Source organism: Dermacentor albipictus, chromosome 1 (assembly GCF_038994185.2).
Source record: "Dermacentor albipictus isolate Rhodes 1998 colony chromosome 1, USDA_Dalb.pri_finalv2, whole genome shotgun sequence".
Lineage (NCBI taxonomy): Eukaryota > Metazoa > Arthropoda > Arachnida > Ixodida > Ixodidae > Dermacentor > Dermacentor albipictus.
In genome coordinates this window covers 61,404,307-61,420,022 of record NC_091821.1, presented here as the reverse complement: position 1 = coordinate 61,420,022, position 15,716 = coordinate 61,404,307, and the positions used below count along the sequence as shown (strand labels likewise).

Sequence of the window (15,716 nt, the reverse complement as noted above, 5' to 3'; positions counted from 1 at the left end):
CTGCCCACAGAAAACTTGCTACAGCAACAGGCAAGGCAAATTTCCACTGACTTATGAAGCTACACTTAAAATTATTTCTGAAATGCAATGTATGCAACAAATATCGCAGCCAGAAGTTCTTAAGCAATAATTATTGCTGTATTACAGTGAAGAAATTTGCTGCACTTAATCATCAGAAACAACCCATTATTCTAAATATGCAATTTTTTTAATGTATACAAATAGTGAAGCATATTACTGAAAACTTATAAAATTTTATTGGCCCATATATTGGTTAATGGAAACAACTACATACCAGTCATAACCAGTTTCTTGCTTTGATAGACTGCTAAAAAGTTCATAGCATTAAAAAAATGTGGCTTCTACTCTGTTTGCCACATTAGTACTCTTCTGTCAGATGCTACAAGTTTTATTCCGTGACATACTGGGTGCGCAAGGTATTTGAGGACACAGCTTTAAATTGCCATAGACATTAACATTCTCATTCTATCTGTCTAGATGCTTAACATCATCTACAACAACCCCTCTGTAACCTATCTAACACATTTATTCCACGATATCAGCTTTCAATCTGGCACTGGAGATGAAGCAGTACATTTCCCTAGTCGCCTTGCACGACGAGCAAATCAACTTGGAGATCACCAACTTCTTGAATGTCATGAAACGGTTTGTTTTCTGGGTGAGAAAAGAGTTTGTGGCCAATTATCATCTATGACAAAGACAATTAAGAGCTGCCAGTGGTCAGATGTCATTCAGATGGTAGAATTTCTCCAGCAGGTGAAGGTCATGATAAGTGATAACCCTGAAAAGCCGATTATGGCCACTGACGATAAAAATCAGGTGGGAGAATCAAAAATCAAGCTTCCTGTGCACAATTTCATTAGGTGCCGCTCCTAAGTTCTGGATTTGCTTGTGCTCACAGTGCCTGCGCCACCCAAAAATGTCTGGTTGCGAACTTCAGCACGCATGTTATCCTCAATATGGCGTCCTAGTTCCAAATATCTAAACCTGTACACTGCTATGTATGGTCGGCATCACTGAGAAAAGTATACTAACAAATAGCCACACAAAGCTAAAAACTTGCTAAAGCCTGCTATTGTATAAGCACTGTCCAACATCGAATGACACTATTTGATCCGAGTGTGTAGACGTTATCGAAGCCGTATTCAGTCAATATTGAGGCTGAAGATAGTTTTATTTAACAGCCTAATGAAAAAGCAGCAAAAGTATTTGGAACGAATATACCAAATTTTCTATGAAATATCAATGCTATTCCTGATGCTGTCATTATGTCCTCAAACACCTCGCATGCCTGGTACACAGTTTTCAGTTTCTTTTCGATTAACAATGTTGTCGCTTATAGAGAATTGTTCTTATCCCACAAAACAGTTCACAATGTCTCAAGAATTTCCCTTGCACCTTCACACCTGTTATCTGTTGCTATTTAACACTTGCAGCCTATTCATTTTCCACAGAGTGGAAAATGAATCATGGCCTTGCCATTTGCCTTGCCATTTGAATCATGGCCTTGCCATTTGGCTGGGAGAAATACATTAACAGACCGTGCTACCACCATTCATGTTCCCAGCTGTTTGCGAAGTGGCTTATGAGTGAATCTGTTAGCAGGTGCTGACCTTCTCCCAACACAAATAAACAAACTGACATTTTTTAGCCACATTAATTCACGCTTCTGCTTGGGTATTTTTTTTTTATTGCAACACCCACTTCTGCTCCGTTTGTGTTGAAATTTGAGCTTAGGTGCCTCAATCCCACTTGTTCACTGCCTAATGATCTAGCCTCTATTTAGAAGCAAACAGGGCATGAGCTTTTCAAACGCATGTAAACAGATACAGCAAACACATGACGGCCGCCTGCACATGCAACAACCCACAGACACCATGTGAATCCCTTTTATCTTGCACCCACTATGCATACACTTTGACAATGGGATAACAAAGCCTAAGCTAGCAACCATATGCAAAGCATGACCAGTATTTCCCCAGCATGGGTTACGTGCTGCATCCCCAAAAACACCAGTATTTCAAACAAGAACCGTAACAATATGCAACTAACTTTACATGCCAGGCACAATGTTCAACACATGCTGACAAACAAAAGATAAAGGCAAGCATGCAAGTTAATCTTAAAAAAAATATTAACGACTCGGTTATCTTGAACCCTGAACATTGCAAATGTGACTAGTGTCACCATAGCAGTTCAAGCACATTCAGTACAAGCAGCTAATTTTTCTTGTACAATTTAGCTTTTTGCCATCTGCTACAAATGTTTAATTCCTCCATGGCATAGCAGTTGACATATAAGCAAGAGCGCTGTGTGTTGTTGAGAACTGTAATGTGCACTATGTCTGTATGATTAAACAAGTCATAGCAACACATACAAGATAGCAGTGCAATAGTAGAAATTAAATATAGATGACAAAAGGAAAAGAATCTTCACAACTTCAAAGCGTCACTTATGATATAAATGGTTTAAACCATGCCTCAAACAGTTCAAGAGCTGAGGCATGTTTTAAGCACTAATGTATGAGCAGGTGTTCTGGCTCTTCTGCAATTGTGATGGAAGTTCGCAAAATGTTCACACCCAATATTTTGTTACACTTCAGCTATGCACTTCTATACGGCACTGTTGATTGCATGCGTCACTAATTTAGTGTCACAAGAGCAAATGACTAGCACTATTTGTTTCTCCTAGTATGTGTCATCTATATACACAGAAAAAAAAAAGAAAAAAGAGCCCAAGGTAACTGCATTGGTACGCTGCTGAAAAACGCTACATTAGATTACTGCATTTGAGCTCAATTAATTTGATTATGTATTATATTCATTCATTACAACCATATGTCTGCTGCGGTCATCTTATAAATGCTGAATCTCCATTATCACTCTGGACAGGAGAAAATTTCATTAATAAAAGGCCTAAAAGGAGAGACACAACGATGAAAAGTCTTCTGCAAGAGCTATAATAATGCAACAGACTAGCTGACTATGACTTGTCTTTCACAATGCCACCATGGCACTCAGCTCAAGTTTATGATAATGAACGTTCAAAAAGGTTGTTCTCCTAGTGGATACTACAATTCTTTGCACCACCAATAGCAATAGTATTTCATGTTCAACCACTTCCATATTCAACTTAGGTTGCAATATGAACGGTCACATTCCATAAGCTGCTATCTGCATCTGTTAAATGAATCCCACTGAGTGAAGAAAACAAGAAATGCCGAGAGATGCAAAAGAGAATTCAAAGCATACCTTTTTTTTGGACTTGAACACATTGCACTTAAACCCATTGCTGCCACCATCTCGTGCAATGTAGCTGAAGATCTTCAGGTCTTGAGAATCATGAGAAACATAGAATATTCTGGAAAGTGTAGAAATACTAGTGAGAACAGGCAGAACCAGTCAGGCAAATTGTTTCAAGAAAATACTTTTGACAAAGTGATAATGCCACAAAGCTGAAAGCTTGTATAGAAGAATTAAACAGAACATGTGCACACACACACATACACATGTGCAAAAAAATAAGTGACCTCATATCAGAAGACACAAGTGCAAACATATTAATTCAGGCTGTCTTAGTAAAAAAATATGAATTGAGAGCTAGCATGTCCTGTCAAAGTGTTATCAAAAGTTTCAAATTGTCATTACCAAATTCACGCTCAATATTACAGAATTTAAAAAGTGCAGTGGTAATTGGGAATAGTACCAGAATATTGTCTGGTACTATTCTCAATTGGCACTGTGTTTCATGTGACCTCTGCATCTCATCATTACTTTCTAAATCAAAAACACAACAAAACAAAATGACATCAAAACATAGCTAGTATTGACACAAGTAATCAACAACCAGGCTTTTTTTTTCACAGATACAACAAAGAGTAGCTAATTATTGAGAAGATATCATCAATTACATATTTTCATTCTTTCACTAAGCTGAATATATAAGCTGCAAATCCTCTTTCTTTAACCATTGTCGATTACTAAGACAGAGTAAAGCATTCAGCCAATAAAAGAACAAAGAAAAACAGGCTGGCACAAGGACTTGGGCATTGTAAATAAAGAAAGCACTGCTTTTAAATACTCCTTTTTTCCTCGCTTGTAGTCGAGTGGAACGACCTTGATAGTAAGTGGGTCAAAGTGGATGACGTGGATCAATTTCAGGCACTCACGTGAAGTCTGTTTCGTGTCATTTGTCTTTAATACTTTGTACTTCCATAATTGTGTTTACTAACCATGTATAGTATTCTTTCAAGTTTTTCTTTATTCGTTAACAGTTTTACTATTTTGATGTGTACTGATGCCAATCCCACCCTGCCACAGCCACTACCTGGGGCTAGCAGTATTGTAAATAAAAAAAAAATTGAGAAATATTATATATGTTAAGTAAGACAAAACAAAGAACAGGAAGTGCGCTGGGAAATTTTGCATTTCATTTTCCTCAGCACTTTTAAGATGTTTCAAAATGTGAGTAACCAAGTCACCCACCTTTCAGCAATAGTGAGCAAAATAAATAAGGTGAGATCAAGCGATGTGTACTTATTAGCACTTAGATACAGAATTTGAGAGGGCGGAGTAATTTCTATTAAACCAATGTCCGCGCCTGGGTACAGGATTTGAGAGGGAGGAGTGAGTAATTTCCATTAAACCAATGAACAACTTAATACTCAGGTTCTTGCCACTGCAGTTGAGCAGTTCAAAAATCTCTGCCACAGAAGTATATAGCTTTGACCATCAAAAGGATATTCAGTTGCATAACTAAAAATAACAGAGTATCAAGGACATTCCATTTTGCAGGGACACTATCAACCTCACAGCTATAATCAACATGCATGGAAATGTAGAGTGGTCTTAAAACTATCATACACTAAACTTTTACAGCATATAGTACAGAACTATACTAAACCATTATTGTGTGCCACGAATGTAACATGAGCAAACTATTTTATTGCACTTATTGTAGGAAGTATGATAAGAGATATAGTTTTGCATTCTTTTCAAATTTCTTATAAAAAAAAATTAAATTATGGGGTTTTACGTGCCAAAACCACTTTCTGATTATGAGGCATGCCGTAGTGGGGGACTCCGGCAATTTGGACCACCTGGGGTTCTTTAACGTGCACCTAAATCTAAGTACATGGGTGTTTTCGCATTTCGCCCCCACTGAAATGCGGCCGCCGTGGCCGGGATTCGATCCCACGACCTCGTGCTCACCAGCCCAACACCATAGCCACTGAGCAACCACGGCGGGTAAATTTATTGTAAGTATGAGAGAAGGAGAGGGCTCACCTATAGATTGGATGATTCATTACGAGGTACCTGTTGTCGTCCCATGCCCACTGGTTTTTCTAAAACCATAGCAGGTTTCACATGAGAATCGTTGTAGTTAAAGTACATTATGCAATGAAGCACCATGGACACAAGATGGCATGCAAACTAGCCTATGTGTGGTCTCAAAATTTTGCTGATGTATACGACAAAAAAAAAAAAAAAAGTTAAAGGAGATGAACACTAGTAATGGTACAGTTCTTGTATCTGGCTATAGTGCGTTTCACCATTAGTGGCACATGTATGACGAAACACTACTGCGATGCGAGATTTAAAAGGGGGAAATCTACTGAAATTTTCTGCAACATTGCACCCTCAGATACATGCATGCATTACTAATTAAATAAAATAAGGAAGTAAAACAATGAATGGTACAAAATCCACACAATGCTTCGAAAGCAAAGACTTTTCAACGCTATTCACATGGAAATGGAAAAGACTCACATGTTTCTTGCGCAAGATGATTTTCACTCCATCAACCGAAATGGTAATTGTCACCTTCTTTTTCTTGACTGACTCTGCTTTGAATTCATACTGCAATAGATGATAAGGCGTATCTCTGCCCAATTATTACAGTGTGTCTCAAAACAGAAAAATGGTTTGTTATATACACTAGACAATCAGGCATATGTGCAAAAAATGTCACAGAAAGCAAAATTAGCTCACCCTTTTGTCAAGTACAAAACAAATTAAATTACAATATTAACACGAAGGCTCAGAGCATTCTTCAGAAGACAGCTGACAAGAGCAATTAACAGGGTGTGGATTTGACCGAGTTCATAATTGCCAAAATAAGCTACGCAATCTTTTGAATGACTGCTTAATGCCTTGACAATTAGAACTCGACAAAAACATGCAACCCGGCAAAATAACCAAACGAACGACCGCAGATCTCACCCGAATTCTGCGCATCGCTGCGACGATTTCGACTCGGCTGCTGGGTCGAGGAACATCCATAGTGCCAATGTACTGGCGAAGAAAAATACAAAGACACGCCATAATTTAAACGGAAAAAGTTCTGAGTGGCATTTATTCTGCACTGCTCTTTTACATGCACTAACACATAACCCAATACTTAACGTGACACGCCCCACACGTTACAACCGCGCTGAGGGAAAACTGGCGATCCCTGAACTCTCACACTTTGGGTACCCGGAATATGCTGGCTACGCGTTCGCACGACGACCTTTGCACATTATTCTCAGCGACAACAAACCTCTCCTCTCCTTAAGCGAGGTGACTGAGCAGGCCGACGGTAAAAACAAGCGCTTACCTTGGCGTTAAACGATATTCCATGTTGAAAAGCTTCTTCACTGTGCAGGGGAATTCTGCTATCGTACGCATCGTCGCTTACTAAATTATACTGCTTCTTGGATGGCATGATGCAGCTGTGCACACCATACTTGTCGCTATGACGCTTCGGCCACTGATACCCAAATACTTGGAAGGCGCCGGACGGTGCACATCAGAAGACTGAGCGTTGGAATCTTTCTGGTACAACACGCACACCAAGCAAGTGAAAGTTACAAGAGAAGCGCCGGAGCACTTTCACATCCGCCGATCCCGCCTAAGAGACGCGCCCCCCTTCCTCCGATGTTCTTGTTGTAGGATGCTATTGCCGTATCTCCAGATCTTCCGCGATCCGAGTTTCGTGGCCGTTCCCTTTTTTGCGCGCCTCCGATGCTCACGTTGTACAAGCGTGCAGGTGAAACGTTTCTATCGGTGCCGTTGATCTAAGTGCCGGGTTATCCAGCTCCCACAGCACAGTGGCGCATGGTCACGGCAAAGTGTTGCAAAATGTGCCCAGTTCATAATGCATGCGATTTGTAGGAAGGCATGTTACGTTTGTTTTTCTTTACTTCGACAGACCTTACATGACCGTAAAGCCGCTACAACTTTGGCCTATTGAAAATCAACTTGACTTGCTTTCTTTTGTATTTTTGTCAAATGATGATGATACTAAATTTCTATTTCAACGGTTGATTTTGTTTAATTCAGAAGTACGCTTACCACCTTTATGATATTAACACAGAATATTAAAATAGTTGCTAACGAAACACGCAACTGCAGAAATGGGCCTTTTTCATGGGTGCCTTGTGCGCATGCGCACCGGAAGTGCTCTGACAGCGACACTAGCGGCGAGCGCCCGAAACATTTTTGGTGACATCCGGCAAAGAACGTACGTACGGGCTCTCCGTGTTGGCCGCGCTGCTCCTTGGCAGGCAGGATCATAGCTTTTTTTTTTTTGCGATGCCACAGCGATGTGCTGCCGTAGGCTGCAGTAATGCCAGCGGAAAGCCTCCAAATGTGCGATTTTTTAGATTTCCTGCCGCGACACTTCAGGCAACGAGACGAAAGAAATGGGTGCAAGCAATACATCGCGTCAACGCCGACGGATCGCCGTGGGAACCGACAGCGAACTCCCGCGTCTGCAGCAATCACTTCGTAACAGGTAAAGAAACAGTGACTTGATATTCCTTATTACTTGATGAACAGCGTGTCTGTTGAGCGCATAAGTGTAACTTCGAGCCCTTTCCGAGCGGGACCGTGGCAGGTCGGCGATCGTGCATTTGTTTAGTACGCAGTTTCGGTTGTGTTAGCGCAGTGTGTCCTGTGTCGTACTCGCGTTAATAACAGAAACACTCAAGCTGTTTAACCGTCACATTTTATTTCAGGAGCGCCCTCCCGCTTTATGCCCCACCCGGACTACGTACCATCGGTTTTCAAGCACACGCCAATGAGATGCCCTGTGTCAATCGCTCGCTTTGACAGAGTGAAGAAACGGCAAGGTATAGGCTGTGTGTGACGCTGTTTGAGATTCGTCAACTGTCAGCATTTACGACCTTGCAGTAATCTTTCTTCATTTTGTATTCGGCACTTGATATTATTTTTCATTATCATGAAATCGCCCGTGTAATGCTGAATACGCCGGCTGTCGTGCGATTGCCGATGCTAAGCAGCATCGTGCAGTACTTGCGAGTGAAGCTTCTTGAATAGCGAATGTTGATTGCTCTTTCTGCCGCAATATAACTCGCGCTTTCGTCTTGCGCGAGTCAGTTACGGTATCGGCGGCAAGATGCTCCCTTCTCCAAACACCAACCAATTTTTAATGAGTCTTTATCTAGCAAAGGGAGATTAAGTGGTCACTTATTTATGAGTAGTACAGAGTTTTTATATTTGATGTTGCGCCTATCTTATTAGTCTTAAATAGCACATTGTTACACTGTCGCGAAATATATTTTAATGTTATTTATCAGCTTCAAGACTGGCAAATGCAAGTGGCCAAGCCAGCAGCGGTGCAACCACATCAGCTGTTGGACAGAGGACTCCACCGAGTATAGCAGCAGGCCAAAATAGGACACCACAGGATTGTCAACCAGTTGCCGGGGCATCTACTCCACCTCTTGGTCAAGGAACACCATTAAGCAGAGCAGCAAGTGCAATGTCATTAGGCTCTACGACCTGTGAAGATGGTGCAGTATTGCGTAGTGTACCAGCTGAACACGAAAAGAGCTGCCAGACGGATAATTTCTCTCTAGAGCGTATTATGCTGCTTGAAAGCCAATTAAGTGCAGAAAGAAAGAAGGTGCAAAAGCTAGAAGTACAGCTAAAAGCTGCTGAGGAACAGACAATACAGTGGAAAGCACATTACTACGAGCTGAAGGCTACAACACTGTGCCTCGATAACATGCAAGGTACTGAGCATATGTTGTATTACACAGGATTGCCTTCTGTGCAAGTGTTTTACGATATACTAAATTTAGTTTTGAACAATAACCCTCGGTTTGCAATAGACATAAAGAGCAGGTCACTCACTGCTGCCGAGCAGATGTATGCAGTACTGGTTCGCTTAAGGACAGGTATGGCCACACGAGAGATTGCTCGCAATTTTTTAATTTCAATGCCCTCATTCAGTCGTATATTTTCAGAATGGGTACTTATATTGCAGAAGGTTCTCACTGAAATAACCAGCTTCCCCACACTTCCTGAAGTACAACAGCACATGCCACTTCATTTTAGACGGTACCCAAACACACGTATAATACTTGACACAACAGAAATTCGTATACAAAAGCCCTCAAGCTTAACTGCCCAAAGACGAACTTTCTCCCACTACAAGTTCGCAAACACAATGAAATGTGTTGTAGGTGCAACACCTGACTGCTATGTTAGCTTTGTGTCGCCATTATATGGGGGAAGTACCAGTGACAGAGCTATTGTGCAACAGTCTGGAGTACTTGATCTATTCGAATCAGATGGCATCATGGTTGACAAGGGATTCAAGGTAGATGACCTTCTGCCACGTGGTGTTGTCCTTCATATGCCTCCATTTCGTATTCCTGGAGAAGCGCAGATGAGTGCCAAGGATGTTGAAGCCACAAAGCATGTTGCAAGTGCACGGGTGCACATTGAAAGGGTCATAAGAAGAATCAAGGAGTTCCATTTATTGGACAGACCCTTACCTATAAACATGTTAGACATAGCAGATGCAATTTTCACAACATGTGCATTTCTCTCAAACTTTAGGCGACCACTAATAAATAATGGGAAGGAAGTGGAGACAGACACCATGTAATAGAACACGAAAGCATGCGGTATATTTATTCGGAGCACCTAAAAGGTGTCATCATGCACTAAAGTTTTATGATGCAAAGGAACGCACTATGTGCGTGTCAGCCTTCTGATAGTCATCTTCAGATGGTCCTCATCACAATGGTCAACTAGATAAAACCCCACAGCATACTTCTTGAAGGACACGTAGCCTGCACCTGTAGTGTAAAGAAATCCAAGGCGTCGGATACGTCGTGTCATGAGTTCTGGAATAATAGCAGCCTTATAGAAGTACACCAGGCCCTGAAGTATGTCTTTCCAAATTTCTGCGTCAAAATATATACGTTCCACTGATATGCAGTCTTGCAGGTCAGCATGGTCTGTGAAGACTACAAAGTCGCACCATGGCTTCTTCGCGACTCCCATCTGTCCTTGTACTTGGTAGTAATAATAATGGTCTTTCTTCAGGGTGACCTCACCATTAGTTACTGCCAAGTAAAAACCTTTGTCAGCGCAGGCGTCGACAACTCTTTGGCCAGCTTTCGAAGCGGGGCACTTCACTTCTAGAAGGCCATCCTCACTGCCATCTCTCACAAGGCGATCGGGCGATGCGGCGATGAAAGAATGCAATTCATGAATATGCAATCCTGTTTCCAGGACATCTATATTTTTGTCATATAGCTGCATGAATTCTAGATATTTTTGAACTGCTTTTGCTTCATTTTGTATTCCGTAGAGCCTGGGGTCACCACTCTTCATTATTTCTTTGCGAGGATAAAGTATTTCTTTAACAAGCCCTTCTGGCTTCAGGCAGTGCAGTATTCTGCGGAACTTTGAAGCAGTTAGCTTCCCGGTTCTTTCTGCGAACCATAGAGGGTTCTTATCCTGGCCTACAGTCTTTGCACAGATATCTGCCCTCTCGGTAGCTGTGAGCGACACCTGCTCCTTGAAATATTCATCGATCAATGTGAGGCACTTCTGCGAATTCATGTCCTCTGTGTCGTTGATGGGGCTCGCATTTTTCACTGGTGCTGGCCTCTCTGTGTAATGGTTCCACACCAGCTCAGGTGCATGTGTTGCAATCGCACTCCTGAACTTCAACAGCCCAGCCTGCCCAGCTGTTCTCAAATGAGGAGGAAGTTGTCGCTTAGCCTTAACGGGCACCGTCTTGTTAATCACATGTTTCTTAAAGGTGATGTCCACCAAGGGTTTGGTCAGCAAATGGTTTTGTCCTGAAAATAACAAAATGCGGGGACTTGTATACAGTTCATACACATGTTTTATAAAGCTTACTGGCCAAGATCTATTTTGACATTTGATTACACATGCGGTTATTTTGCACTAATGATGGACACTGCAAACTCCTGTGAATCCGATCAGCATGCTAGCTCACCTCTTTTCAAATACAGTGTTTCTCTATCAGCATGCTTACATTCTACATTAAGGTACCATTACAAGGAAGAGTGTAGATACCAGACCAAAGCTCCTTTTGAAGTCATTTGTCACATCGTCTTGTGTTCTACCACATACGTCCCTCCTTATTCTGTTCGCTGCATTTTACCTGATTAACTTGAACTGTGTTCTGAATAAAAACATTCACCTTACCTTGTGTTGGTGCCATCCATCTGCACGGGACACTCGTACAAGACGGCCTCTGGATACTTCGTATGGCAAACAGCAATGCAGCTATATGCTGGCACCTTTGGCTTTGACTAGGAAAATCAGAAGAAAAAAGTATTCACATTTAGATGCCTGTTAAATGCTCCTGTGAGTGGGCAAAACAAACGGAAAGAGAAAGCTAATGTTCGTTACAGAATATATATTTAAGAGAGCACGTTGTTGGGCGAGTCGGTCGTACATACTTAATACTTTAAATATATATTTAAGAAACGCGGACTCGCTGCACTACATTGAAGTGCGAGCGTACATTGATTTTCATTCTTTTTCTTTTCTAGCTGCACGGGCAAGGTTCTCGAAGGCGCTGTTATCCGTGCATGATATAGATAGCTTAAACGGTTTATGCACGGTCGGGTTGTTTTTTTTGTGTGTGTGTAAATACGGTAGAACATCAAATAATCGCCAGAACTATTCGCCGCGAACTACTCTTCGCAAGGTCATATAGGCCCGAACCAGTGACATGTGAATGCTTTTACGGCACGCATCGCCCACAGCCTGTGGCTCGACTCACTTTGTAAACGAAAAATGAATGTTTCCCGACAGCGAGCCGTAGCGGTGCCTGCACGTAGAGACGGTGAAAGCGCTGCCACCTCGCGAACGCACCGTTGTTAGGACACCGTTTTCTACATCGTCGTTCAGTGTTATATCATAAGGGCGGACAGCAAATTCGTGCACAGCATTTCACGTCTCTAAAAAATGTACTTACCCAGCAACGCAATCGCAGTATGCTTGGACGACGGCCCCTGCTCCGCCTTTAGCAAGCGCTACGACTTGCTTGTAGTGGCCAGCTTTCATCGAGCACAAACATATGCTGCGCAACACAAGTTCGGTCCCTGTTGGTTGTCCGCACATCAAATACTCGATCCGGCGAATGTACCTTTCCTCTTTGAACATCCAGCCTTTATGCAACTGCCGGTGCGACTCGCCGAAATGGCTGTCGATCATGTTGTCAGTCACTGGCGGCACCAACTCCAAATCGCAGCTCCACTGACCGCCGGAGTCGTGAAGTTTCTTGAAGTCTTCAATAGAAAACATGTCGAAGAAAGCTTCGCAAGAGTCGACAGGCGGTTGCGAAAATCAGCGGTGACGATGCAAGCGTACTGTGTAAACTTTAAACAGCAGCAGTCACAGCACAACGCAAAGCAACAAAGAGTGTCATGCCGCCGCGTCAACCGAGAGCCACCGTATTTGCTTTCGGCTCTCGCCGCTAGAGGCGCTCTCCCATCGTGAAAAAGGTCAATTAGCAGTTAGCGCGCTTGCGCTCAGCCTCTCAGCAAAGCGATGGCCAGAATAAAAACAAAACAAAAACTAATGATTGTACCAAAACTGATAGCATAACTATGGCATAAACTCATGTTATAAAGCAGCCCTCCTAAAAAAAATATGTAAAAAAATTGATATCATCGACACAGCAGCAACTTTCACAGCAGTTTTATTGTAGTTAGATTGCACTGATTTCCCACTGAACGAGTGCAAGTGCAGCGTCAAAATGTATCTGCTGCCTATATTTTTATGCAGTGTGTGCAGTGTTCAGAGACCACAGTTTTTCATTTCCTTTTACCTTTTGCTTAGCAAGATGAGCTAATTCACAGTACCTATAATCTGCGACTTCTGCGCAATAGTACACCCAACCGAATGCCCCGATGGAACGATTTAGTGTAAATTTGTACGGTCAGATGTGGATGAATGGCGGAGCGCATACGGCAAGCGGTCTGTGGGGCACGTGTGCTTACGTCTACATGACAGTTTCAGCGGTTTCAGTGACCTCTGGTTTCAGTGAACTCTGAGTGCTTTTGCAATATGATCAGCTGCCACTCGTGTGTTGTCAACGGTGTATGGTGATGTTGTACAAATCGCATGACAATAGCACGCGACCATCCTGCTGGGATTCTCCGCAAGAAATTTGCCGTTGTGCGTTAATCACAGAACTTGTCATGGGCGACTACTACGATGTCCTGGAAGTGTCTCGCGATGCCCCTGTAGATGAAATCAAAAAGTGTTATCGAAGAAAAGTGTTGCAACTTCATCCCGACAAAAGGAACAGTGGCGATTCCGAGGAATTCGTGCGGTTGAACATGGCTTGGAAGACGTTGTGCGACGAGAAAAAGCGCAGAGAGTATGACGCGACTGTGCGGCACCGCAGTGCCACACTGAGCCCACCGATCAGCGAAGAAGTTCGCTTGTCCGATATGACATTACATGCAGGCGGCAGTTTAACTTGGAACTGCCGCTGTGGTGGCCTGTACCAGTTACTCGAGGCACCTAGGCAAGACACACTCATTTCTTGTGATGCGTGTTCTTTTCACATTTTGGTTATCTTGTGAAGGTCAAACGTCCAGCAGGAAGCAGTGAGACGTCTCCAGCCTTCACTCCATCTTTATTATGCATGCGGAAGTGGTATTGAACCGCGGCCGCGTGAATTAAGCCAGAACTGTTGCTCTCAGCTGTGATACAGTACTGCAACGTAGCGTACCGGAAAGATGGGGTTGCTTTCAGCTTGACCTGTGTTTCGTATTGTACTGTTCTCATCATACAGAAACGAACAATTTGATGTAGTCCGATGGTTGGAGAGGCCATCGTCGTGAATCTGCAACATTCCGTCTGCAAAATTAAAGGGAACACTGAAATGGGCGCTTCTCACTTTGCTGGCGCCCTAGCTGCAAGTGGCTCTGGAAGCAATGTCCAGTGCACTGACGGAGCTACCAACCACAAGTTATCTGCTACTTATCTAGGCGATTGTACTCTTGCGGGAGAAAAATCTGGACACGCTCCGTACCTAAGTGTTCCCTTTAACAGTGGACCTCTTTGTACATGAATACATGTGAAAAAAAAAAAAATTGGGGTGTGCGAATACTGAAAATTTCGAATACGAATTGCTATTAGATTCGAGAGTTCACTATTCAAAATTGTCGAACATTTGTTTTCTTCAACTTCTAGTACTATAAGGCACAACAGCTGTTGCATTGTGCAGGTAGAAAGAACGATGCCAGCAGAGATTTTTTAGAATGATTCTCATGCAGAACTGTTGTTGCGCAAACGACCCAGTTCTTGAGTGAATGCCTCAAGGAGACCACTTTTGCTCAAGTTTATAGTCATTAAATGAACATGCCTAGCCATAAGCAGCTTATGAATTTGTCATGGTTTAGGCAAGGCAATTTATGATTTCACAAATGTTACCACATTAGATTCTTATCATGAGCTCCTTCAAGCACTAAACTCTATTATGTGCATCTGGTGACATGCCATTCCTTTGTTTCGTTACTGTCATTGTTATAGGGCACCAGATATATATATACATTATTTACAGGTTCCTCGTCAGACATACGAGATCGAGTTAACGGCATTAAATGTGTAAAATGTAAATGTGTCTTTTGTTGCTGGACTCCACACAACCTTTATATTTTACTTTGTATAGAAATTAGAAACATTTGGTATTCAATTCTATATTCTAAGAATGTGAATTTGGTTGAACATCAACATGCTGAACAGACAGCAAGGTAGACGCTGACTGGTGGTTTGAGGAACAGATATGTATACAAGGAGAATACAGAAAGCAAGGAAACAATTCCACTTTCTTTCTTTTTTTTTTCATTAAGTGCCTTAGCTTGCCCGCATGATAGATGCAATTTGCGATAGTTGCCAGCCAGCCAAAGCTCTTGAATCATTTGGTGCCTGAATACTCGCAGCTTTAGTTTTAATATGAATCTAATATATTACCGCGGCCGCTGGATAAAAAGAACAGTTATCCAACGGCCGTGATATTACGCACAAACTATTTGTATTCAAAAATGAACTATTTGGTATTTTATAATATTTGAACTAATCAAATATTTCACAGCAACCGACTGGTTGCTGTTCTCCATTTGCTAAACAAAGTATTAAAAATTATCATAAATAAAACATTAACGTTTACCGAAAAATGCAGAAAAAAAATGGGTAATGCAAGCTTTCTTTTCGGTTTCACAGCAGAAGTCTACAAGATGTGATTTTTGCTTGTCTGTCATTTGGTGTTTCTTGTAGTCTAGTCATTGAGCATTATTATCTTTTGTGCTACAATCAGTGGCATTTTTCTTGCAACGATGCGTCTACAGCGCTCCAGTCCTTCAGGAGATTTAATTTCCTTTTTTTCCACAACTTCTGATC

At 42.1% G+C, this 15,716-nt stretch overlaps 4 protein-coding genes across 5 annotated transcripts in view; 2 read left to right on the top strand and 2 right to left on the bottom strand.

The window, feature by feature from the left end:
- LOC135918362 (carboxyl-terminal PDZ ligand of neuronal nitric oxide synthase protein-like) overlaps positions 1–7,250 on the bottom strand; it is a 67,088-nt gene extending 59,838 nt beyond the window's left edge. The window contains exons 1-5 of the mRNA XM_065452053.2: positions 6,619–7,250; positions 6,243–6,314; positions 5,790–5,879; positions 5,307–5,365; positions 3,273–3,381 (exon numbers count right to left, since the gene is read on the bottom strand). Coding sequence (XP_065308125.1) covers positions 3,273–3,381; positions 5,307–5,365; positions 5,790–5,879; positions 6,243–6,314; positions 6,619–6,726 — 438 coding nt within the window. The 5' untranslated portion in view covers positions 6,727–7,250. The remainder of the gene's footprint in view (positions 1–3,272; positions 3,382–5,306; positions 5,366–5,789; positions 5,880–6,242; positions 6,315–6,618) is intronic.
- A 254-nt stretch (positions 7,251–7,504) lies between these two features.
- On the top strand, positions 7,505–11,500 carry LOC135918357 (uncharacterized). 2 transcript variants are annotated; one of them, XM_065452047.2, is made up of 3 exons: positions 7,505–7,797; positions 8,021–8,134; positions 8,603–11,500. In XM_065452047.2, exons 1-3 carry the CDS (start codon positions 7,596–7,598, stop codon positions 9,919–9,921), a joined length of 1,635 nt encoding a protein of 544 aa, XP_065308119.2. In that variant the 5' UTR covers positions 7,505–7,595; the 3' UTR covers positions 9,922–11,500. The 2 variants fall into 2 exon arrangements, with proteins under 2 accessions (XP_065308119.2, XP_065308120.2); XM_065452048.2 differs by lacking the exon at positions 8,021–8,134.
- Positions 9,919–12,807, bottom strand: LOC135918358 (uncharacterized). Its single transcript, XM_065452049.2, has 3 exons — positions 12,280–12,807; positions 11,502–11,608; positions 9,919–11,128 (listed from the first exon to the last, which is right to left on the bottom strand). The coding sequence occupies exons 1-3, from the start codon at positions 12,606–12,608 to the stop codon at positions 10,008–10,010; spliced, it is 1,557 nt and encodes a 518-aa protein (XP_065308121.2). The 5' UTR covers positions 12,609–12,807; the 3' UTR covers positions 9,919–10,007.
- A 700-nt stretch (positions 12,808–13,507) lies between these two features.
- On the top strand, positions 13,508–13,897 carry LOC139056114 (DPH4 homolog). Its single transcript, XM_070534022.1, has one exon. The coding sequence runs from the start codon at positions 13,508–13,510 to the stop codon at positions 13,895–13,897; it is 390 nt and encodes a 129-aa protein (XP_070390123.1).
- The last annotated feature ends 1,819 nt before the right edge of the window (positions 13,898–15,716 follow it).